At 46.2% G+C, this 24,783-nt stretch overlaps 1 protein-coding gene across 1 annotated transcript in view; it reads right to left on the reverse strand.

The window, feature by feature from the left end:
• Nucleotides 1-1,437: 1,437 nt before the first annotated feature.
• The window catches only part of abtb2b (ankyrin repeat and BTB (POZ) domain containing 2b), a 35,797-nt gene continuing 12,451 nt past the window's right edge, over nt 1,438-24,783 (reverse strand). Inside the window, exons 2-17 of the mRNA XM_037452085.2 lie at nt 15,249-15,398; nt 12,011-12,221; nt 7,733-7,885; nt 7,298-7,463; nt 7,061-7,150; nt 6,847-6,948; nt 6,604-6,700; nt 5,828-5,963; nt 5,061-5,338; nt 4,787-4,965; nt 4,562-4,667; nt 3,679-3,781; nt 3,496-3,583; nt 3,287-3,355; nt 2,720-2,833; nt 1,438-2,542 (exon numbers count right to left, since the gene is read on the reverse strand). Of these exons, the coding sequence (XP_037307982.2) occupies nt 2,315-2,542; nt 2,720-2,833; nt 3,287-3,355; nt 3,496-3,583; nt 3,679-3,781; nt 4,562-4,667; nt 4,787-4,965; nt 5,061-5,338; nt 5,828-5,963; nt 6,604-6,700; nt 6,847-6,948; nt 7,061-7,150; nt 7,298-7,463; nt 7,733-7,885; nt 12,011-12,221; nt 15,249-15,398 (2,270 nt within the window). The 3' untranslated portion in view covers nt 1,438-2,314. The remainder of the gene's footprint in view (nt 2,543-2,719; nt 2,834-3,286; nt 3,356-3,495; nt 3,584-3,678; nt 3,782-4,561; nt 4,668-4,786; nt 4,966-5,060; nt 5,339-5,827; nt 5,964-6,603; nt 6,701-6,846; nt 6,949-7,060; nt 7,151-7,297; nt 7,464-7,732; nt 7,886-12,010; nt 12,222-15,248; nt 15,399-24,783) is intronic.

Here is a 24,783-nt window from a genome sequence, read left to right on the forward strand (position 1 = left end):
GGGTACTTGTTTCTTAATAAAAAAAAGCTGTTCCTCTGACCAACCAGAACATGGAGCACATGGGACAATCACACTTCAAGGAATAATTCTGCTCCGGAGTTTGGCGCAAAGTCCCCGTGATTAAAGGTTGATTATTAACAAATCGGTCGTTGAATGCACCAAAGCACCAATGGAGTTTTCCGAAGAAAGCAGTGGAATCTACCCTACAAGGTCAGTGAAAGTTAATACATAACGTTGTATATATATAATAGAACATATAGCTGTAGCCTGATATCTTTAAAAGAGTCCTCAGAAGAAATCTCTTTTGATACTGTCCAGCAGATGCTGTGAGCACGTTCTTGTCTTTCAACACGGCATGTTTGGTTGTTTGCGCATCTAAGGCATACAGGCGCGCTAGCATCGTTGGTACGGGGCGCCGTTTGTAAAATGTTGCACCTTCTAAAATCCTGCGTAGTTTTGGTACATTTAGCATTATCATATGAATAAAAAAAAGCAGGACAATATTCACATGTCACTTTTTCAAACATTGAGACAAAATCATGTAAATACATGCAACAATTTTTCCAAGTACAATGTTTGGCAGTAACACAAAGTTGTTAAATAATAAATGTAAATGTTAAATCTAAATTTTGAGTTTAAATGTCAGACATGAAGACAGGTTGATGAGCTAGGAGCAGTTCCCCGTCGATCGGACCATCTGCGCGGTGCCCCTGCTCTATAACGAGCTAATTCATACGGACTTGCCATCTTGGCTTGCTGCATGAATTACCGTAAGTATTGTAATTGTCAGTCATGTCTGACGTTTAAACTCAACATTTAGATTTACATTTAACATTTATATATAACATTTAGATTTATATTTAACATTTACATTTAACAACTTTGTGTTACTGCCAAACATTGTACTTGGAAAAGTTGGAAATGTTTGAAAAAGTGACATGTCAATATTGTCCTGCTTTTTTTATTCATATGACGCTACGCTAATGTACGAAAACTGCGCAGGATTTTAGAACGTACAACATTTAACAAACAGCGCCCCGTACGTTGGCAGTGGGAGAGTCTCTCAATGAACAAGCGAGTAACCGACCAGGATGTCATTAGAGCCGTCTTTTACATTTCTGCAGAAGCGACACGTGCCGCCCACATTCATTTAACAGCACATGAGGCGTGCTACTCTTTGCTGTGCACTGTGTAACCAGCAAACACTGCTCAGAAGTCACTTGACTTACTTTTACAGTTAAGGTTAGATCGGTTGACAATGTATGTTCATTGGTGTCTTCAATGGTGGTGGTTGTGATGTGCATTGTAATTTAGGGGTCGGACAATTAGTACTTTGAAACATTGAGATAAAATGTCATCCATGATTAAACATTTATGATGAGCTTTACAATTTACATATAAATGCATTATATCTTTGTTAATGTGACACTGACCAAGCTTGTTTACCAGGTTTATTACAATTTTCAGCATTAAAACAGACTAAATGTTTTACAAATCCCAAGTTGGACTCTGCTGCTCTACCTGTATAGAAGCATTAAACCTCCGCATACACAAGCTTAATTAACTGGAACAACAGCTACACAGAAGCAGGTTTTCATCAATAATATTAATAATTTGCTTGGATTAAAAACAAAATAAAAAAAGGGAACACCCCGTTAAATACTCTCACATCTTTTCTCTCATTAAATAGAAAATGTCCATCCCACTCTTAACCAAGTGTTTTGCCACAAACACCTTAAAAAAATAGAAACTAAAAACATCGATACACATAAAAAGTACATTTGTTAATTCAAAATGAACGGCAATGCTGGAGGCACCAAGTCTACCTTTGTCCCCCCGTTCTACGTGATTAGTCTGAACAGGACAAAGCCAAAAGTCCAGCATGGCGGCCCCACTCGAGTCAGTCTATTTGTTACATTGCATCAGTCAGAACCAGGAGGGGGCCCTGCATCCCAACCCTCCAAGGAAATCAGTTTATTTTGCCAGTTTTGTCCAGAAGAGAGCAGCAGCGTTTCATAATTCAGAGTTCCCACCTGTTACATCCATCTGTTGCCTCTCGTTTAAAGCTTCCAGAGCCTTGGAAGAAAAAAAAACCACCCTCACTTTGACCAATTTTCCTCTTCATAAACATCCACTGCAATGAATTCAAGATGAAGAGCCTGGCAACAAAATATAAAATGCTGAATAGTCCACATAGTAGATTCTAACGGCTGCCAGAGGAACTTACTGATCGTTGTCACGAAGAAACCTATGTACTCAAACCATTTAAACAGTGTCTTTAACATCTGATCCTCTATCAGTGATAAGAGGAAACTTAGACCCGTGAAGTGACGCAGAGGGAGCGCAGCCGCTGAGCCAGCGTGGCCTGCAGCTCCTCAAGAGGCGAGTCTCCCCGGCTGGGAGGCAGCGCGGAGGCGTTGCCTTGTCGGGTCGCGGGGGGTCCCAGCAGCAGGCTCCTGAAGCCCTCCCTCTCCAGTAGAGCGGGCATCTGCTGCAGGAAGTAACCTTCACAGAAAGAGCTCAGTTCCAACGAACCATGGGCCTGGGGGAGAGAAGACAAAGTGACGCTGTTGAATCCATGTGACGTGCCAACGGTACCGCTTTTCGAATGATCAACATTGCGTTGTAATGTGAATATAGAGCAAATATCTGCCGTGTATAAGGTTTGCTATTCTAAGAGTTCACACGAGGCGTTGCCGGCTCGGTGCGTGCGTGTCACCTTGGCCCTCTTGTAGATGCTGACGGCATTATCCAGGTTGATGAGCTGGGAGCAGACGAGTTCACAGTGTCTTTGTAGGGTCCGCAGCTGGAACAGACTCGCAGCCGACATCAACTGCAGGGGCAATCCAAAGCCAACAGGTCAGGGCTGATACAGGAGCAAATACAAAGCCTGGACACCTCAGTGAAGGAACATTTTTAGTTCGTTTTTTTCAATAATTTGGTTACTGGTTTATTTATGAAGATGTAGAGACAGGGTTACACTGATAAAGAATATGTACCAGTGTCAAACTCCTCTTAACCACATATCCGTAAATAATGGTGAAGGAGGGAGGAAATCAGTGTTGCTGTGCACACGAGTAGTTTGACATTGCAAGAGACTGACTATTGAAATAGGGTTGTGTACTAACTAAGGTGGGCATTTTTGGGCTCTTACCCACATGTGCGAATGCACTTATACGATGCTGCTCTTGTTAAAAGCATCCAATAAATAAATGTAATCTGACGATTTAACTGAGGATTTTCATTATCATAAAACAGGCCATAATAGTCCATGACCAATACTCACCTCCAACAAATCAGGCACAACTGTTTTCAGTGACTCTGTTCCGCCACAGTACAGGTATGACATCATCATCTGCAAGGAGGTCAAAGCTCTAATTTAGGAAAACGGTCAGTACTGCCGGCGTTACATCTGTAGTGCTTCTATTCCAAAATACAAAGAACTTCCGGACGTATTTTTGGAAAACCCACGAAACTAAAGAGCACATTTGTTACCTGGAAGATGTTGTACTTGATGTCACTGATCTCAATCTTCTTGTTGGGGCTTCCATCGGGTCCACAGCACGCCAGCAGAGACTTGAATCTAAAAAGAAAACCAACGTCTTAATCAAAACCCTTAAGGACGTGCGTTTTTCAGGTTTGTACCATTCTGTCGAGGGGGAGCTCGTCTGGACTCACCTGTCAGAAGCTGTGATCAGCAGGACTCTGTGGCCATAGAACGGTCTCCCCTCCACTACAAATGTCACATCTGACATCTCCTGGTTATTCAGGAAATGAGGGTCTGTAGGAGAACATACGAGTACATCCTCACAACTCCATTCCCAGGATGACTTTATAGTGACATGGTGGTGGGGGGGGGGGGGGGGGGGGGGGGGGGCAGGAGTATCGTGAGCGTGACCTCCCAGACCCAAAATGCGTTTCGAACTGACCATTTGTGATGAGATTTTGCCTTTTCACTGCCTTTGCTTTTTCAAAGAAAAGGATTGACTTGCCAGTGTGACACTTAGGATTTTACAACCGTGTCTTATCCTTTTGGCATCAGCTCAACCCATGTCTGTGGGAGATTTGTAATGCTATACCGACACATCAGGGAATAGGAAAAACATCCCATAATTGCATTCAGATAGTCCTTTGTATTTACAGAAAACGCACCATGAGGTCTTTATGGTGCAAATCTGTTATAAGCTGCTAAATAGATCCATTAAGATGCTGAGTACCTACAAAGACTTTCACATTGTCACCTTTGTGACGAGTGTTTGCATAACACAACTCCTCGGCCTAATTTTAAAAAAAAACTGGAGTTGAAACTATTAGTTGTAAGTAGTTAATGAATGAAAAATGAATCTACGACTATTGGATAAATCCTTCAAGCACATCTTCAAACAAAAATGCCAAACATTATTTTATTCCAGCTACTCTTTTGGGATAATTTGCTGCCTTCATCTCATGTGATAGTTAACGTTTCCAAAAATGTAGGGTAACATTTCATCAACCAAAACCATAAGATATAATTCCCATCTGTGTTCATATACACTTACATTAAAAAACATGGCTGTCTTACCCAACTGTGCTGAAAGAGTTGCCTTCATGCCACGGATGCCTGGAAGCGGGGCCGGACCAAAGCAGTGACTAAAAATAATCCCCAACTGTTGTAGAATGGCATCATTCTGGAGAATAGAGGGACAAACATGGAGAAGGGGGGGTGGGGGGGGTTATATTACACAGACCAATCAAGTATATTTCTGATACCGTGGAGACAAGCAGACACTCGGAGGTCTGACGGTACCTTGGTGGTACGTAAGATGTTGAACATCTGGGGCAGCCCTATGGTGACCAGCTCCTCGCAGTAGTCTTCTTCTTTGATCGTAGTGAACTCTCTGAGGAGTGAGAGGGTGACTCCTGCCCGGGACTGATGCTGGGCACAACGCAGAGATTCCAGCCACACGTGCAGTTTCCACGGTACACCTATGTGGAGAGACAACAAATATATACATCATTTTGTTTGGTTTCAGAGGAAGTCCAAATTTGAGTAGGAATTAAAATCATTTTGTGATAGGTACCCATAGCTCGTAGCTCCATGGTGACATCCAGGTAGCCATGCTCGGCGCTGTAGTAGCTGGCCTCCTGCAGAGCCTTCATCCTGGCCTTGCAGAGCCTTGCTATGCCCACCTCTGGTAGGTTCCCGTGGCCAGAGGAGGGGGTGGGCAGAGGGGAGGGGGGGAGGAAAGGGCAGATGCCGGCCTCCTCGCCCTCAACCCCCTCGGCTAAGATTTCCTCCAGAGACAGGACATCCTCTTTGACTTGCTGGGGCTGAGTCAGCAGCTTCCTCAGCACGTTTCTGACGACACAGACGGGACGACGAAGTGGAGAAGAATGAGGACGATTCATAAATATGTTCCAAACTCCAACACACACATCCATTTCTGTGACCCTGTGCCCTCTCTGATTACATAATCTGTCACCCTCGGTTGTGGAATGTGAAGTGTTGAGTCTACATTGTGTTCACACGGTGAACAGGTGGAGAGCTTTACGCTTCCAGTTGGTGTTCAGAGACAGATGGACTCTGAACAGGAGGAGGCACCGAATTCCCATTTCCTCTGCTCTGAGACTATCAAGGTCTGCAATCCCACCCCAAGATAAAAGGGATGAATCTCTGCAGGTAGCACGAATGCAGACTTGGGTCAAGCGTGACTGTGTGATGACTGAGTTAGAGGTTTTTCCATGTTCTCCTTTATTTTCTGCAGTTAAGAGGCCAAAAGCCAGCAGTTTGCCAGAGCCCTCCATCTGTTGACGACGTTCCCATCTCAGATCAGATTGAGTGACATACCTGTGTCCATGTGAGGCAGCATGGCTGAAGCAGTTCATGTCTTCATAGAGGGACGACGTGAGGGCATTTCCATCGTGAGTCTTGGATAAGGGGTCGGCACCTCGCGCCAGGAGCAAACTAACCATTTCATAGTTCCCTGGAAGGCAAATTAACAACTCAATTACATAGAGACGTGTATCGGGGTACATTCAGATGGGATTTTTTTTACCAGCACCAACCACAAATAATATTGCACATTTTTATGTTTCTTATTTTCTAACTAATTTATTGCACTTGCTTTTAAGAATTACGTTTCATAATCTTTCATTTAGCATTTTCTCCCAAACTCATTCCTGTTGGTCACTATTCACCCACTGTCATTACTGCTGTGTGGAGCATATGTCTCTTTTACTACCGCTATGTGTGGCTTTTAAACGGTCCCACAGAGGAATGCTGCCCAGGGAATTTCTAAACAACCACAGGCGGCACTCATTTAATCTCTCGTTTCATTGTTCCTTTCAGCCAACGCGCCATTCACAACTTAATCCCGTGCTTCTTTTGAAAAACCAGCACACTGCTGAATCGGTGACTGCGAATAGTTCTCATTAAGTTGTTATTAATTGATTGTGAGAACATCACAACGTTGGCTCATGCCTGCATCTCTCCCTTCTACAGACGTTTTGGCCGGATTATTTAGTAAGCAGTCATTTACCGACCATAAAAACACCGCTTGACAAAACTCTTGACATCCGCCGCGCCTGTGCTGTGTGTTTGTGTTCGTGCATGCGATTTCCCACCTGCTGCTGAAGCGAGCTGCAACGGGGTGTCTGCAGTACTCTCCTGCCCATTGCGTACCGCGGCCCCCTCGACGTTGGCCCCGGCATCCGACAGGAGCTGCAGGGTGCACATCACGTCGGTCACGCAGTGCAACTTTTTCGCAAAAAAAACAATCACGCCACGCGTCGCATTAAGGTGTTCGCCCCCCCGCTGGCTGCAGCTGGCGGCGGCTACTACATGCGTGTGCGGCGCGTCCTCCAAACCTGCACTACGGAGATGTGTCCGTGCAGCACGGCGAAGGTGAGGGCTGCCCAGTGTCGACTGTCGGGGTGCACAGAGGGGTGCTTCGGGGAGCACGGTGGAACCTGGCGGCACGGGACGAATGGGTCAGATTTTCGCCGCCATTCACGCTCAGTTCGACATTTGCCCAACGTGCAGCTTTCAAATAAACGTGTACACATGTTAAAGCGCGTTTACCGCAACGTCGAGGTTGGCTCCAGCGTCGATCAACATCTGGACTAAGGCCTCGTCTCCAGCTGCGCAGGCATACATCAGGGGGGTCATGCCCTGCGTGACGAACAGCAAGGAGGGCAAAGGAAACGGGACAAATACATTAAGCCTAAGTGTAGATAACGTCGCAATTGTAGTCCCGTACATAAAAAAAAAAAAAAACGCTTTCATACTGCTATAAACAAAGACTCCAATGTTCAGTACCTGGTCGTCCATGCTGTTGACCCCATCTGAGCCCAGCAGAGCAATGGCTTGGCCGATGAGATCCGTGCGTCCACAGTTGAGCATCCGGAAGCCCAAGTCGAGGTGGAACTTGTCTGTGGCAGCTTTGGAGTCCAGACGCTTAAAGGAGCTGAAGCAACATTCAGGCCTGATGGAGACCGATGAGGAGAAATACGAAGACGGTTAGTTCAACGGTTGATTTGGAAGAGGTTATTTGAGAAGACGCTCTAAAACAGATTAAACAGACAATGAGAAGTTGGCTCATTGTGCATTTGTATTTGATGATTTTCCATAATGATTCACTCCGTACAGACAGCTGCTTGTGCCACATTACGGTAAGCTTAACAAATCATTATCACACACTGCTTACAGCCCGTGTGAGTTCATGTGTGTGTGTGTGTGTGTGTTCTCGTTTACTTCAGCTGCCTCGGTTCACAGTCCAGTCCTGGAAGGAGCAGCCTGGCAGTTTGTCTGACATCATCGCTATCCAGCAAGAGACTCTTGCGATGCTCGGCGTGAACTATAGCCACTCTCATCCACTCCATCAGAGGTGGCAGCAGCAGGAACGGCCTGTAAAAAGGAAAAATAAAACCATTCCACCTCTGTCCATCGACATGCTTGGTACAAAAAAACTATTAAAATATAATGTACAAAGAGTACACAGCAACGTCTGTGCGGAAGTTATCTTGTTATGAGGTCATGTTAACGAGGAACTTTTCCCATACCCTGACCAGTACACAGTGAGTCACATCCAAAACACACACACACACACACTCTGCAGAGCACCTCACACACATTTGTCATCAGACGGTGTTGATTGCCAGGTGATGAAGTTAAACAGCTGCTCTCTTTGCCTGTGAGATGTGGTGGGAATTGTTAACAGAACTGCGACTTTATTTCTGCCTCGGTTTTATTAGCGAAACACTGCAGTGGCTTCTGAATAATCAGCCTATTTTTAACCCAGGAATAGCTACGTAGGGAGGATGAATAAAGGTTCAGCCCCGTAGATGATTTCTAGAAAAACTAAAAAGACAAGGGAAGGCTAAAAATAGAAATTATAGACAGGTTGGACGTGTTCCTTAAGAAACAATTTCAAATCTCTTCATTTTCAGAGAAGCAGTGCCGTCTCAGTGGAGAAGTAAAAGAGTAGAACATAATGTGAATGTGGCAACCTAAATGGATTGGTTTCCTCTTCCTTCTTCCTTGATCACCCTCATTTTTCGACTGATCGTTCTTTGGCCATTTAAAAAACCACTGGCGATACGGCTAAAACTGAATTTATTTAGTCTTTTATGTGCTTTTTCTCTCCACCAAATGCTTGATCCTACAAAGTCTCAGACTGCGTGAGTGAGTGTTTGATCATCATGAGAGAGCAGCCTTTCTCCTGCTGTGTTATTCGATGCATACAGATGGAGGCAGAAGAATGAACAGTATACCTTCACATCCTACTATAGGTATTGTAGTTACTGTTAATGAGCATTGGGACCCCTGCAGTGGGGTATGATCTAATTATTTTGGACCTTTCTCAGACATGTCATCCGTTTCTGTCTATTTTTTTATCTTCCAACTATTCAGTCAGATGTTGTGTCAGTGCTTTATCAGTCAGTAATCCATCGGGAGGGGGGGGGACCTTGCCTTCATTTAGGCGTGACAGCCAACAAGCAGACAAGGGACTTACGGGATAGGGGGGGGGGGAACGCTAAATGGGTCTGATAGGTGCATACAAGGAGGCTTTGAGTGTTTGGGAAACGGCTGGCAGGCAAGTGTGGTATGTCATAATGGAGGGGGGGGGGGGTGTTGGTTGTCACTTTGGAGACGTGTGTAGAGTGATAAGAAAGTCCTGTTTCTGGGGGTGGGGGCGGGGGGGGGGGGGGGGCGGAGGGGCAGATGGTTTTTAAATCAATGTTATACTACCCTTAATGGGTCGCCATGAATTGGACCGAGTGGGTCTGTTTTTCTTTGTGCTTGTGTCTCAGTCTGTCTTTTTTAGCGCTTGTTTATCCATCATAGATTTTCCCTGCCCTTCACTTCATCAATCGGCATTTCACAGCCTGTGTTTTAGTGAGTAAAAATAAATAAGAATTCCAATCCCTGCATAATAACCAAAAAGTGCTTTCCTTAATGGGGTGCGTGTAGTAGAGGACGCACACAAAAATGCCGCTCTGGCCTCCATCCTACAAGTCATCCCTCCTTCCTTCCTTAAACCCTTCCACCTCTCTCTGAACCCCTCCCCCCCCTCCCCCTCATCTGCCTCCCATCTGACCCTTGTGTCAGGGTTATGCCCCTCAGCCTGAAACAAAAAACTTTGGCTTCGACTGAGAGTCGGTGCAACATCAAAGCTGAGCCTCCTGTTTAAGTCTGAAACTGGATAGCTCTTCTGGCTAGACACAAACACACAAAAGTCTCCCGCGGATGATAGCGCACACATAAACGTTGGCTCTGATTCATGGAGCCGTTCACCCCATCACCTGGCTGGTCGTAAAACGACAGCACGCGCAAACTGTGCTCAGATGTGTTTGAACGCCTACCTGCGCCGACGTGGAATGCAAAGACTTTTTCTCACCAGGTGGCAACATCAAACATGCTGCACTGGCCGCATGTGTCCAAAGTGTCACATGTCCCGAAGCCACTGGGGTCGGGTTCACGCCGAGGGAAACTCGTGCCCGTGGTCGTAAGCTCCGCTGGCGACGTCTTATCACGGTAACACATCCATCCATTAGTGCCGAGTTGCATCTGCTGAAGGATGTGGACGGGCTGGTGGAGGACTGTTCAACAGATTGTGGAAGGGATCCTACCATCAACTTTCATCACTAATAAACGTTTTTTTTCTTCTCTTTTTCGGAGGTTTAAATAGGAGTGAATGCAGCACTAAGTAGACACTTGTGTTTCCAGGACCTGATTGTGATCTGTAACACCCACAGCTAAGCACCAGGGTTAAAGGACGATAAGCAAACGGGCGCCTTTGCGTGGTCTCAAGGGTTCTGCATCGGGGCTCTCACTAGACTCCCGATCATGTTTGACGATGTGGCCCACACAGATTTGGCAGTTTTGAGTTCCCCCTCAAAGATTTTGTAAAGCTTTCAATAGAGACTGAGCCAGAGAGATTGCGAGGCCCACAGTAGGAGAGCAGTGTGTGTGTCATTACCAAGCAACCCACAAAGTAATCACTAGCAGGTTTGCTCCACTCTAGCACCTGAGCCGGTCATGCATTTACTGACACTACACACAGTCCCACAGAGAAGCATGTAGGCTGCTCAGCAGAGGTCTACACAGATGGTCCAGAAAATCCACCATGCTAAATCATTTTGTCTTGCACTCATAACCCAGGCTGACATAAACCCAGCGTTAAAAACATCAAGGGACATCCGGGACAGTGAAAACAGCAGCGTATATTTGTGGTCGTGTTTCCTCTTTGATGCTATTAAAGGAGCCCACCTTCGCTCACGCATGCCGTGTCTGTTCATTATTAAATGTGTAGGAGCCAGCTGGCTCTGAGTGCATACACAGATGTGTGTGCAAGGGGGTTTCGGTAAAGATATTTGACTGATTTCATCACAAAAAACCTTTACCTATGTATGACGATCTCACAAATGCCACCATCATAACTCAACAATCACAGGAAGCATTTAAAAAACGAAATTTGCCGCAGCAACTGGAAACAGACTTAAACAGGAGGTGCATCCCATTTTTTTATGCTGAGGGCTACCTTTAGATCAGGGTCATCTGTTTAGGTGCAAGTAACCGTTACACAGAACATCTGACACTTTACTCTGAAACACTCTGAAGTGCATGTTTTTTTCTTCCTGTGAGACTAGGGCCCACTTTTGCGTACTTTTGTCTCACATACAAGTCAAACAAATACTCTTACCTCAACTTAAGGCACATTATCTCACATTATGAAGTATTTGACCAGCTGCTGAATATCACCATTACTAGTGACACTGTGTTGTTATTTTAAAAAAAACTTGGAAAAGAGATAAGACTTAGTTCAGTGTTACTCCTCTCCTCCTCTCTGTAGGGACCCAATAACATGACAAATATATTCATGAGTAAAAAGGAAAATTATACCAAAACATTGGGGTAAAATGTAAATGGCTTTCTACCCAGTCTATTGTCAACCAGTTGCCTCAGGACTGGAAAAAAATAAGAATGATCACAATTGTTTTCCAAAGTCAACCCATAGAAGATCTGAGGAGGCTCTAACCGAATTACAGACCCTTAGCACCTCTTGCGAATCCCTTAAATAACCAGTACTCAGCCTAATTTGCATTCTAAAGGTGCAATGAGCCTATCTACCAGACTAACATTAACACCTGGAGCCTCTGACTCCACCTGTAATTTACAACACTTCAATGAGCAAGAGTCAATGGAATCAGGGATGGCTACAAAAGAAAGGGGGTCTGGGAAAAAGCTGTGATTAGAGCTTCTATGTTAACTTCTGAGGATGGATGTTTGTGTATTTGAGTTGGTGTATATGCGTTAGTTTGTGTGCCACCAGTAATCACATTTCAAAAGAGAATAAACGGGGCTTGTCCATTTTCAGATTTGACCAGGAAATCAAAGAATAAAATGCATGAAAGCTAAATCAAGAATACTACAAAGGGTCTATTCAAAGCCAAAATGGAGATACAAAGAGAACTGCCTGAGATTAGACGGCTTATTTCCCCGCCTGGTCGTGCCATGCATGACTCCCACCTCTCCTTGCTGAGTGCCATGCGCGGGGGATCCAAGTTGGGATTCTCCATAGACTCCATTTGTGGGCAGCGCAGGAAGTAGTAAAGGGTGTGGAGGGCGTCCGGCGACCAGGACACGGGCTGCTGGGGACGGGCGTGGCGTGCCGGACTCAGGCCCGGGCGCACTGAGCTCAGGCGCTGCATGTGGTGCATTGCACGCGACACCAGGTCACCTGGAACAAGGGAAAAGAGGAGAAAGATAGGGAGGGGGTTCAGTATCAAAGAACACGTAGGGGGCCAGAGAACATGACTAAAACTAAAACCCATAGATTGCAGTGCTCAGTATAAACCCCATGGGCTCCTAATCCAACTGGATTTCCCACTCTTCCTAAACCACTTACATTCAACCGCGTTTTACTGTAATTACTCTCGCTCCGTGTCTCTAGTGGTATGTGCCATTAGGGATGTGATTATCAGTGAGCACAGCCAGAAGGCCAGCCTAAACAGACATTCATCTTTAAATCATTGGAGGAGTTAATGGGCTCAACAGACAGTCGACCACAGGCTCCGATGAACCGTTCAAACGGTTTGGTTATTGGCGCGTTTCAAATCGCTGCACCCAGCCCCGGGGATAGGTGGGACTCAAGTCACATGTTTAAAAACAACATCCGCGACGAGGTCTTCGAATGTGCCCTCGACGACCGCTTGTGTGGAAACGCCGCAGTGCCGAGATAAAGATAATAAATATACAGCTTATCAGAGGGACCCATTGGGACCCCCACAGTGAACTATCACGATAATACCAGACTAAATGAAAAGAAAGGGGGGGCGTAGGGCTGAAAGGAGAAGGTGCCGTAGAGAACGTTGGGACAACAGCAGGAGGAGGAGGATGGTGGAGAAAGAATATATCTGTTGTCACAGGAATGGGGTGTGCAGGCGGGGGTGGGGGTGGGGGTGGGGGGGGGGGGGGGGGGGGGGGGGGGGGCAGACCGTGAGGGAAGGAGCCCAGCTTGAACTTGGGATCATGTAACGGTCGTTTAACATAATTACTCCTGGGTAATTTCTAACCAGATTACCGTGAGTGAGAGGCTGGCGTGTCCAGTGGTGTGAGTGTGTGTGTGTGTGTGTATGGCGTGTATTAAAACTGTTTGGGGGGGGGGGGATCAGTTTTAAAGCAGCCTTCCTAAAAACAGACCTCACTTCAAGCTGAAGGGCCTCCTTTGTGTTAACCACCACCAGCGGTCGCTCCAGGAGGTCTCCTAGGAATCCTTGCCCGAGACGGAGAGCCTCTCCCAGGCTGTCCGGCCCATTTTGTGCCCCGAGGCACAAACTAAGGCAAAGTGAGCTTGTTCTTAGATTACAGCTTATATTGTTAAGTCTTTGTTGACGCCTGCAAGTAAAAACAATACTGTACTTTTCAAACATGAATTGTCTAAAAAAGCCTCTTAATTTACAGTTGCAAAATAATGAAAATGTTGACTGAACTGTTAATGCAGTATAAACCTGTTGAGTCTGCCCTCTGTAACCCGAGATCATGGATTGTCTTTAAAGGCTTCAGCTGTTCTTTTAATTCGGGTTTGCCCAATTCTGATCTTTAATATTTCCCATAGGAACACAACTTCGATAGACGGACAGTCCGTTGCTTGATTTCTAACCGTTTTGGACGTCGAGCTGAAATGTCCAGTGCCCTGACATCCGTTATCCATCATGTTTATGTGCGCCGTGTGTTCCTGCGTCTCGCCAAGTCCAGTCCAGGGATCCAACCGGGCCCAGGGGCTTAGCACAGATGCTCCTGTGTCCGCCCCGGGTCTCTTGGGCTTGGATCAGAGAGCCAAACCCTCTGGATTTTTGTCGTTTATGCGTATCGGTGAACACATGCCTGTGTGTGCCTGTGTGTGTGTGTGTGCGCGTGTGTGTGTGTGTGTGTTTGTAGGCGCAAATGAGTCTGAAGGATGCCAGCCCTGCCCAGAACAGCCCTGCTTCACACCACCAGAGCGATGTGGCACAAAGAGACCACTGAGCAAGTGAGAGAAAGAGTGTGCCTGTGTTTTGAGGGTGTGTGTGTGTGTGTGTGTGTGTGTGTGTGTGTGTGCGCGGGCACTTTCTTCATGCCTCACTAACGACAGCCGCACATGAACGTGGCCTTGTACCGGAGGAACAAAGTGAGAGAGTGTCTGCTAATTTGGAGAAGGAAACGTATCCGCTCCTCCACCAACACTCTCTCCCCACATTGACAACCTAATTCTTCACCTCTGTACCTTTTCCATCACCTCCCTTGACCCCCCCCCCCCACCACCACCACACTAGACCTCCGCATATTCATTCCTTCCTTCACCTCTTCCCGCCCGCTTCTCTCCACTCTTTCCCTCTGTGTCTTTTACTCACTTTTTAATGATTTTAATGATTTTTAATGATTTTATTAACGATTTTAGGTTTCCATCATCTGCCAACTCCAGTAGAGCTTCCAGTCTAAACAAACCGCTTGTACAGTAGAGTACAGTACGGCTGTGTGCATGTGTGTCCGCATGCTGTTTACCAACCATGTGAATGGAACATTATCATCTACAACTGGCAATGTTTACGCAATCATTCAAAGTGAGATGATGGAGGTCCTTAGTATGACAAATTGGATCAGATCATTTAAAGGTATTTGCCCCGAAAAAACACAAGGGTGATTATAAATGCTTCCAATTTCAAACATCTGGGGAAAAAAAATCCATCCAAAGTTCCATAAAAAGAAACTATTTGTCAGTAAAGAGACTTGCCCCATGTTGACTGGGTTTGAAACGGCCGTCTGCTGGCAATGATGCCTTGCAAAGTAGAGCGGGGCAAAAGGAAAGCAATCAGAGGCATTATCGCTTTGCTCTGCAGAGCTCCATGTGTGCATAGACTGTTCTATGGCTTATTTTTAGGAGAGCGCACATCAGTTGACTTTCACAATGGAGGCACACGCTCAGGCTTATCACAAGCTAAAGAATCTTTGTTTTTTTTAAATAAACCTCACTGTATTATCGTTTGCCGGGTGCTCGGCTCGGTCTTTTTTGGCAGAGGAATGTATTCCTGTCTTGGAGTGTGGGAATAACAAGGTGTGCCCGAGAGGTTGTTCAGAATATGCTCAAGTATTTAAATAAATATGACACACCAGTTTATTATTCCTGGAATGAGAAAAATGCTCCTCGCTGTTCGGCTCAGAGGAATTTAACAGATTAAACATGAAACTTTAGGCAGATCCATGACCACACACACTATCGCGTACTCACTGAGTTCAGAGATGCTGCCCACACAGGTAGCCAGCAGGGACTGCTCCAGCGTCCTCAGCTCCAGCTGGGCATAGGCGTCCTCCCTGCTGTCCACCGACGTCTGCTGGTTCTCCGTGTAGGGACTGAAGTGGGCCGGGAGGGACAGAACCCCTACGGAGACCAAATCAGAGAGGAAGGTGTTCAGGATTAATACGATGAGCGCTGCACACAGGCATAGGTGGTGGGTTTGTAACCGTAGCAAGGTGTAACCCACGCCGCCAGGGCAAATAAACACACATGGAAACATGAGCCTTGCTCTGAACACATTTAGGGAAAATAAACAAACAAGAGTGCAAAGTGACATCAGGTTAATGCAAACCACACTAATGCAGCCTGCATCAGAAGCAGATGTTCTGCAGGTATCTGATGGTTACAGACTGGTAGATGATAGTCAGCGGATTTGCCGTTCATGTAATATAGGAACCCTTTGGCGTTCATATTTAGACATTTAGGATGTCATCAATCAACAGAGTGCTGAAAGGGTCACAGGACACCAGAAGCCCAACGACCTCTACTCTGATTTGTGGTTTCGAAGAAAAAAAGCACTTTTAATTTTATCCATCTTGAGTTATAAAAAGTCATACGGTGAAAAGTTGTAAAAATTATTTTAGTTTAAATGTTAAAGAACTAATAAAGGCATCCTTTTTAAGGAAGGGGATAAAATCAACACCTTTTAATAAAGAAAGAAAAAACATATTATTTCTACCACAACAAACCAAAATGACTTCATAGTTGATATGCAGGACGGTATTCACTGATTATATATATTTTTTCATGGCATCATGGACTGATGATTATAAGAACCATGAAAAATATACGACTCCGAAAGGACCCTCTGGAGAACCGTTCAGTCAGACAATACATAATGTTAACATATGTAAATCTGTCAAATCCTCTTCATAAAAAGCATCAGATGACAGACAGGTCATATTATGTAGCCGTTAAACACCAGGTTAGCTTTCATATTTCACGTGACAGCTGGCTGTCGTACTGATTGCCGGTGAAGAGAGAACATCGTTATTTTTGTTGGGATTGTTGCTTTCTAGATGGAATCCACAGAAGTCGTGACAAGCGAAGGGACTATTCCGTCCATCCGGGCGAACACGGTGAGCTGCCCAAAGGTTAACCTTTATTTTGGCTTCAGTAGCATATAGAAAGCTCTCTGCCAAGCAAGGGGAAATGAGCGGGTGATGGCCGCGGTGGAAGAGAGAGAAACGGAAAAGAAGAAAAAGGGATTTAGGCAGATTTGTTATTTATGAGAGAAGAAAAAAAAAAGTCTCCCTCCTCTCCAAAAGGGGTAGAAGAAGAAGACGTTCCTACAATGACATTCCCATGTGCTTCCGACCACCGGTGTCCACTTTTGGAATCCGAGAGGCTCGTTAAATTAAATCCCCCCCCCCCCCCCCCCCCCCAATCTCAGAGGAAACTGAGCTGAGACAAAAATAAGCAGACTGATGGTACACTTGTAACCGCCACTGGTTGAAGAATAAAGCTTTTCACAGAATGCACTTGTCTTGTATCTTTGTGCAGCATTGGCTGTGGGATTGTGGGGCTGTAGAGGAATGAGCTCGCAGTAAACAGTTTCTTTGCCAAACCTGGAACAAGTTTAGGATTTCCCCCGACCAAAGACATTCTTAGACGACTACATCTCCGGTTTGTGATTCGATTTGATCGACAGATCTGTCGATCTGAGCTTCTCTTTCACACCAGCCACATAAACACAGACTGGACTCAAGAGATTCTAGCTGACCAAGACCCAATTGGGTTAATTGACTGAGAGGGGGCAGCCTAAAGTGTCGTCTATTCCCCCCGTGCCCCTCTCTCTCTCTCTCTCTCTCTCTGGTGCTTTCTCTGCACCACGTGACCCGTAGAATATGTGCTGACTCCCCGTTGCGACACAATGGAAACGGCTGAGCCCAGCAGAGTGGCGCTGCTACAGAGACGGCACGCGTCAGACAACGCCGCCCCTGTCCACTGACACGAGCACGCACAAACCCACGCCTGGGCACGGAAAACATGTCCCACCTCGGATTCTGTGATAATCATCATGAGGGCTTCTCCTCTGCAGCTTGTTCATGTCATTCCTGAAGATGACATTGAGCTTATCTAAACACGTTAGTGAGAGTCTGTGAATCTCTAAAGGCCTTGGACTACCTTCTGGCTGAAGAATAAGCCCGGGTGATGGCGGCATGCTCGAGAGACCGAACATTATTGTGTTATCTTTTCCATGTTGTGACTCACTGCGTGTACATCACCATGTTTTTATGGCTGCTAGAATCCCACAGGCCTCCCTGATTAGCCTCGTGTCAGAGACTCATGCCTCCTGAGGTGCCAGAAGCAATCCGAGGGATCCTGTCTCATGTGTTCCGGGGCGACGCTGGAGAGAAATGATGATGTTTTACAGGTGTGCGTGTCTCTGGTGAGTGAGCAACGGCACAAAGAGCGTCACACTGACGCTTCTCCGGTCGTCGGGCTCCCACGCCGCCACCAGACGGTTCAAAACATACATCCTGATTATACCCGGTGGGCCAATTAAACACCAGTATACTCCGTTAACTGTTCAAGAAGGCATTCAGCAACTGTTAAAAGCACCGCTCTCGCCCTTTTCCTTCTTGTAATGATTTCAAAACGTCGCACTTTACATTCTTTACAAAAAAAAAAAAACAGCCGTCGATATGAAAGGATCCAAAAGCTTTGTGTCCTTTTACGGATTCACCCTCAGCCTATTTTTAGCGGGGGGCCGAAAATAGACGCGTCTTGAAGTTTTGAAATGCTGACGTAGTTTCAATTTATTACAATACAAAAATATCCACACACCAAAACTATCCCCCCCCCCCCCCCCCCCACGCCTCTTGCTCCACCGCTGAACCCCAGCCCGCGTCACCGGGCCTGATCCCCACCACCACCGCACCAGATGCCTCCTTTCTCTTTGGCACTGCGAGAGGCTCAGGGTAAGGGAGAGAGGGGGAGAGGGACTGGTGGTGCTCATGCAGAGGAAGGATATAACAGAGCAGGGAGGGGGGGGGGGGTTTGACAGCAACATCGGAGATTGTGAAAAGCGGCACAAGGGATTCTGTCTTTTGCGGCCGTCGACCCTGCAAAAGTCATGTGGGTCGCTGCTACAAATCAAGTGCTGAAACGTACCGCGAAGTCCGAGGCGGTCCCCCCCCGCCCCCCCCACAGACCTCCCCACACACACACGTTACAGCTCGTCCTGGCACGGTCAACACATCACTGACAAGGGTGTTGGACAAACTGCCACAACAAGGTGAGGGGGAAAAAAGAACTCTCATTTTATATTCTCAACATTGACGTCACATCAAATTTCCATTTATTTTAAGGAAAACTTGCGACTCGCTAATGAAACGTGGCGCTTTTTGTCAACGGAAGTGAACGCACCGCCGACTTCTCCCACAAGCCTTGGCTCTCATTCTCTGTTGCTCTTGTGATTTCTGGTGTTATCTCCCAACGCCACGACTCTTTTCTACTTGGGCTACTGGAATGTTGTGTTCTTTTCTTGCACACAGGCTTTGTAGCTACATTTGGGTAGATTATTATATGATTAGACTTGGGAGGACTTCACTGCCTCAGACCTTTTCAGCTCATATTTGGGTTTTACCTTTGAAAACCGCCCAGACAAACAACCAATTAGGCTCACTTGATCACTATGCCGGGCTTTTGTGAGTAAATAGAACAATAAAAAAAAATTAAAAAAATCAAACTTGGCAAGGAAAAAGACAACGGAGTGCGTTAACAAATTGACACCAGCTCAGCCTTGATTACGATGTACCCATGGACCATAAATGGGCTTTGTATGCAAATTAGTTTTGTCCACCGCAGAGAGCGTGTGAAAGACAGACAGACATGATCGGCTCTTGGTTACACACACACACACACACACACACACACACCTGCACCTGCATTGTCTCTATTAACAGCCTCGTCATTCATTACAGGGTGGATGAATCAGCAAGCCAGGGAAAAGGGGGCTTCAAAGACACTTCCCCCTGCCCAGGAAGAAGCTCTGATTGTGGGCCAGGAGGCTGTGCGCTGGTCCCTGTGTGGAGGCTGGAGGGTGGACGGTCACACAATAGCACAGTGTTTGGCAGAGCTGTTATCGGGCGTGTATCACCCCACGAGACAAGAGACCCACACACGCTTGCCGTTTTTTTTTTTTTTTTTCTCGTGTCAGTTGAACCAAAAGGCCAGATGTGATCCTTCACTCACATGCCTGACCTCTTATTTTCCACACTTAAAACCAACCAAAAACACCTGTTTTTCAACGCGTCCAACCTCTCGCACCCACACCACATTCCTCCAACCGTTCCTTTAAGACTCGGTGCATAACACGGGTCTTCTGTTTGGAAGCACCGGGCAGGATTTTTCTCTGAGAGAATAACAGCGAGATTGATGAATGAACTTTATTGTATACGTCTCAGCAAGTTTCAGCAATCGGGGTTAAAAATATCCATGTGTTTGCTTGCTCTGGCGGACCCTCATCCGGTTCCTTATCTTGAGAGAATTTAAACTTGGATAGAGGGGCATTTAGAAACTTAAAGTGGTCTATTAGTGTTTGGGCTACAAAATAACCTTTGCCTTGACATGACATGAATATAAGCATGTCTTTCAAAACGCAAACTACGTATGTGCATTTGAGGGCGTACAGAGGAGCATTCACAAGCTGAAGCTCCTGACACTACATCTACCCCAGTGGACCTTTCCCTGGAACCTTTGTGTGAGTGACTCAAGATGTTTTTGGATTTGAAAAGGGCATCACAAATACTGATCTCAGACACACAATCACATAAAAATACCGAGGACCGAGACACACAAGAAACGTGGGGGTCTGGTCGATGTCCCCTGACACGTCTGGTGACCGCCGAATTCAAGGGGTCGCCGCGGGTCAGAGGTGTGGCGCTCAGCTGGGGCTAAAATAGGAAGTGACCTTATCAGCGGTGCAAAAGTGGGCTTCCCTAAATCCCAGTGAGAACACCCCCTGCACGTCATTAATCACCAGAAGAGCCAAGCTAACGTGGAAAGAGAGGGAAGTTCCCATCTTTGTGAATTTGAAGGAGACACGTAGAGTTAAAAAAGGGATTTCATGTTCCTGATCTGCTGTTCTCAGACGAACTCTATAATCCATCATCTAGCTTTTGGGTAGGAAGAAAAACCACGAAGAAAGGTCAAAACTAACATTGAAATTGGGGGGGAAAAACTGACATTTTACATTTTTACAACAATTTAGTTCCTAGCCACAGCTTTTTGGTATTATTTCTGGATGATTCCATAGTTAGAAGTCTTCCTGAAATCCCAGTGTGCAAAACCCCCAAAGATTAGATGTAGTTCACAACACTGGATTCTCTAGATCTCTAAAAGAAGCAGGCCGCTGGGGTTCAGAAACAAAACTTTTTGCAATATTGCAAATATTTTACTGCAAAGTTTGGTCGTTGATTTGGTTGGTTGCTTGTTCAACAGCTTAAGGTGCAGGACAAGAAGTGTTTTCAGGTCTCTAAGTTGTATGAGGAGGGGACTTCATGTGTTCATTTCAGTTGGACTGGTTCTAACAGGGTCAAAAATCTTGCCTTCCACCACTGAAAAGAAAAGACGCACACAAATTAGTTGTGGTAGGACTCAAAATGGCTTTGGTTTCCCACAGCCCCCCAAAAATATCGCCATAAGCTCCTCTATACAACTAACCCTAATCCTAAACATGACTTCAGCGTGCCCCCCCCCGCTCCCCTTATCCACTCGCCCTTCCCCAAACTTTCCCTTTGCGCTCTCTAATCACGTTTTTATACGTTCCAGACCAACTGCGGGGCCCGCGTCTATCTTGTCTGGTTCATTCCCGTCTCCAGACGTGACGCCAAAGTGACACAGTACCCCCCCCCCTCGGTCCACTGCACTGGCTTATTCTACACTGCTGGGGCTGGAACACATTATGCCGTGTGCGGGGGCTGCTTTTGTTTTCTTTAACGACACAAGGCGATGAGTATTACACACACCCAACACGTACAACGTAACCTCCAATCTGCCCTCTCATAATCAAATCCACCATTGCTTTTGTATTTGATGTCCCCATCAGGAGGTGTTTGACAAGTAGAAACTCAAAAGAAGAGGTATAATGGTGGCAATACACACACTTTTCGGTTCTAATTCGTAGCAATTTTGAAAAGGTTGACATAGTGAAGGCGGGACCTTATTGGACGGAACAGATCAAGGGCTGGCCGTTTTATTTACCCAATTTTAAAGGAAACAGTTAACCTCCCTTCTAAGAACAAGCTGCCCTCTATTCAGCTTGGACAAGGAACACTTTGGGCAGCAGGCTGGGCAAAAAGGCCCAAAGTGTGTGTTTGCACTAATTGCTCCCATTCTGTCTGTGGGATCGGCTCATTTTCTCTCAGCTGGATCCTCAAGAGAGTGAGAACAGAGATCCAGTCAGTTTAGATGGAAGACAACATGCGCATTGAGGAAAGGCCTGAACCTGAACTCTAGATCGCTGCAGTCGCCAGTAACACACACACACACACACACACACGCGCACACACACACACAAGCATTGCCATCAATAAATCACAGAACTCCAGGCTTAGTTTGAAGTTCATAATGTTTTCAGGAGAGGAATCTACGGTTAAAATGTTGCTGGCCAGTTGGCCATGTGAATCTCCCTTTTTGATGGATGTCTAAAAAAACCACTCGCCATCAAATAAACATTAACTCTGGTGTCAGCCAGATGTGAAGCCTTTCCCTAGTGGCATTCAACACTTTTTAGTTTTAACAACTCAAACTATTAACAACTCGGAACTGAGCAACCACTTCAGATACTTGTTCCCTGGCCTTTAAGTGGGCAGGGATTGGAGAATAATTGCTGAATAGTAAGGCTCATGGATGCTGAGAGCCGGTCGGACTAATCCCCTCGAAATGCTTCTGCTCGCCATTTTCACACTCAGTTTCTCCAGGTAAAGCAGCCTAAAGTGGATTTTAGTTTAGTTTAGTGACATCATGCAGGTCTCTAATTCCAGCGCCTGGTTTTTTTTCCCACCCTTGTTAGTATCGTCATTGACAAACTTATCACCTTTCCAAATTTCCGCGAAGACGCAGACTGAAATAACGGCACAAGACACGTCTGTGTTGCACGTGGCTCTGATTCATTCCCACTTTTGACGCCCTCCTGGATGACATGCATACAGGGCTCACGGGCTTCATTATTAGATGGATTCTTTCTCTTCCATTCCCCACTAAAACAAGCACTTACACATTAGCTCAGATATTATTTGACACAAATTCAGAGTGACTTTCACGAGCAGACACGGGTAGCGCCCGGTTAAAAACCCTCGTGTGTGGTGGGCATGCTTCTCACAGGCCAACCAGAGGTTTTTATATATTACGGTCTTAACTTCAAAAGAACTGTATCCAAATTCCCCCCCCCCCCCCCTGTAAATCTAAAGCAGCTTTCTGCTGATTAACATTCCATGTTTGGCTCGGTGGAGAGCAAAATCATGACGCACAACCGGGTGAGTCAAATGAGGGGGAAAAGGGCATGGTTTAGGGAGGTGGATGTATTAGCGATTGCAGGTTCGCTCCCTCTTTGGCTTCTTTCTCCTACTTTCTTTCAAACTCGATCTCTGGACTTTGACAGCAGAGTGGAAAACGCTCAAGGAGAGGGAGGGAAGAGGGGAAAGTACTGTCTGGAGCAGACCAGAATTCAGGTCCTCTCTGAAGTTAATAGTTTTACCAAAACTTCAAAAAGAACTCCATCAGGAGCTAAAGTCAAACATGCAAAAAATGGTACTTCAATAAATGTACAGATGAATGAAACAGGCTGGCTCCATTTAGATACTATTGAATCATCTCAATTATTACTATTGTAGCATTTAGACGTTGAAGTTGAACAACTCACTGCTTTATATACTTTATATACTGTTAGCTAGTTGTACAACATATTGCATGCTTTCTAGAGTTGAAGTTTAAGCATATTCCACTTTCCATTAGTGGCTCCAGATATCTTAAGTGAGTAAAACGTGCACAGTCAGCGCAATAAACCAGAGACGCTACATTTGCTTCCGTGGACTATTCATTGCACATTAGCTCTGTTACTACTATGCCGCTCCACTAAAGACTGCATTAAGAAAGAAAACAACCGTGCACACTACGTCCCGTCCCACCACGGATGAGAGGAAGAGAGAGGACGAGCGCGCCTTACTCAACGTTACAGCAGCTGAGTGGGCTTCGTTCAGATGGCCCGCGCCTCCTTTGTCGGGCGGCACTGAGAAGGGTTGCGAACAGTTTACAGCTGCCGTCGTTGACGACAACTGTCCCCACCCCAACGACGGGGCGTGCGTCGGTCGTAACATGGGGGCCGGTCAGGGTCAGGAAATCAATGCCGCTGTGCAAGAGTGACACTGGCGGTAAATCAATGGGCCACCCGATCGCAGAGAGACAGGAGGACGTTCTGATTAATGGGCCCATGGCATTCAAATCACAAATCATGCGTAATCTGTGTGTGTGTGTGTGTGTAACCATGGGGCGTGTCAGGATGTCCACCTCTTTACCAGGAGGCAGTAAACTACCTTTAAGCACACCAGGCACCACATTCAACTGTCTTTATGACCAATCGGACACCCAAGGGGGCTTACAGCTTACCGCTGACCCCTCACACACACACACAGTGAAAGTCACCTTTTGACCCGTAAGAGTGACACTTATTCACACAGCGTCATACAGCGCGCAGCCTCCTCAACGCCCACGAGCCGACGAGGGCTCCCGCGGTGGTCAGCGCTACGGGACACAATGAAAAGGTGGAACAAAGCGTCATTGTGTCCACGTCATCGTTACACAAGTGAACACGCATGGGTACTTAAGACACCTGCAGTGCAAGTGACCCGGACCTGGGGTGAGAATTGTTTCTCTCGGTCACTCTGTCACTGTCCCTATGAAAAAGACAAATTGTTCTTGTACGACCTCCTCTGGACTCTTTCACACACTTGGTGCTAGGGAGTAGTAAGGAGTGTAAAAAAAAAAAATGGACAAAGGGAAGAATTAACACGTTATTTGACATCCTGAGTCATCCCCACTGCCGTCTTGTCTTTCAAGACACAAAGCAAACAGAATCGCGACTCCAATACAAACACAAAGTCACATTTAGTGTTTGCTGTCTCCCGTCTGATGAGGGCACTCACACATTCCTCTGCCCAAGCACGGCAGCAACACAATGAGCGCGTGTGTGTGCGTGTGTGTGTGTGCGTGTGTGTGCGTTGCCAGCTGTTGCCTGTGCAGGGGCTTACAGGGAAACCTGACTCAGGGTTCAGTCACTGAAAACCTTTAAAAAGGTTCAGACGGGTTTCATCTCCGCAGTCGGTCCTAATGTGTGTGTGTGGGGGGACGTGGGGTTTGTGTACGAGCGTGTTAGTGTCTGACGGTTACGTGGGCTACTGATGCGGGGGTCTCTGTGGACCACCCACTGAACATGTAGGAGACCAGGGGGAGACATCACACAGCA

This window comes from Pungitius pungitius, chromosome 6, assembly GCF_949316345.1.
Source record: "Pungitius pungitius chromosome 6, fPunPun2.1, whole genome shotgun sequence".
Classification (NCBI taxonomy): Eukaryota; Metazoa; Chordata; class Actinopteri; order Perciformes; family Gasterosteidae; genus Pungitius; species Pungitius pungitius.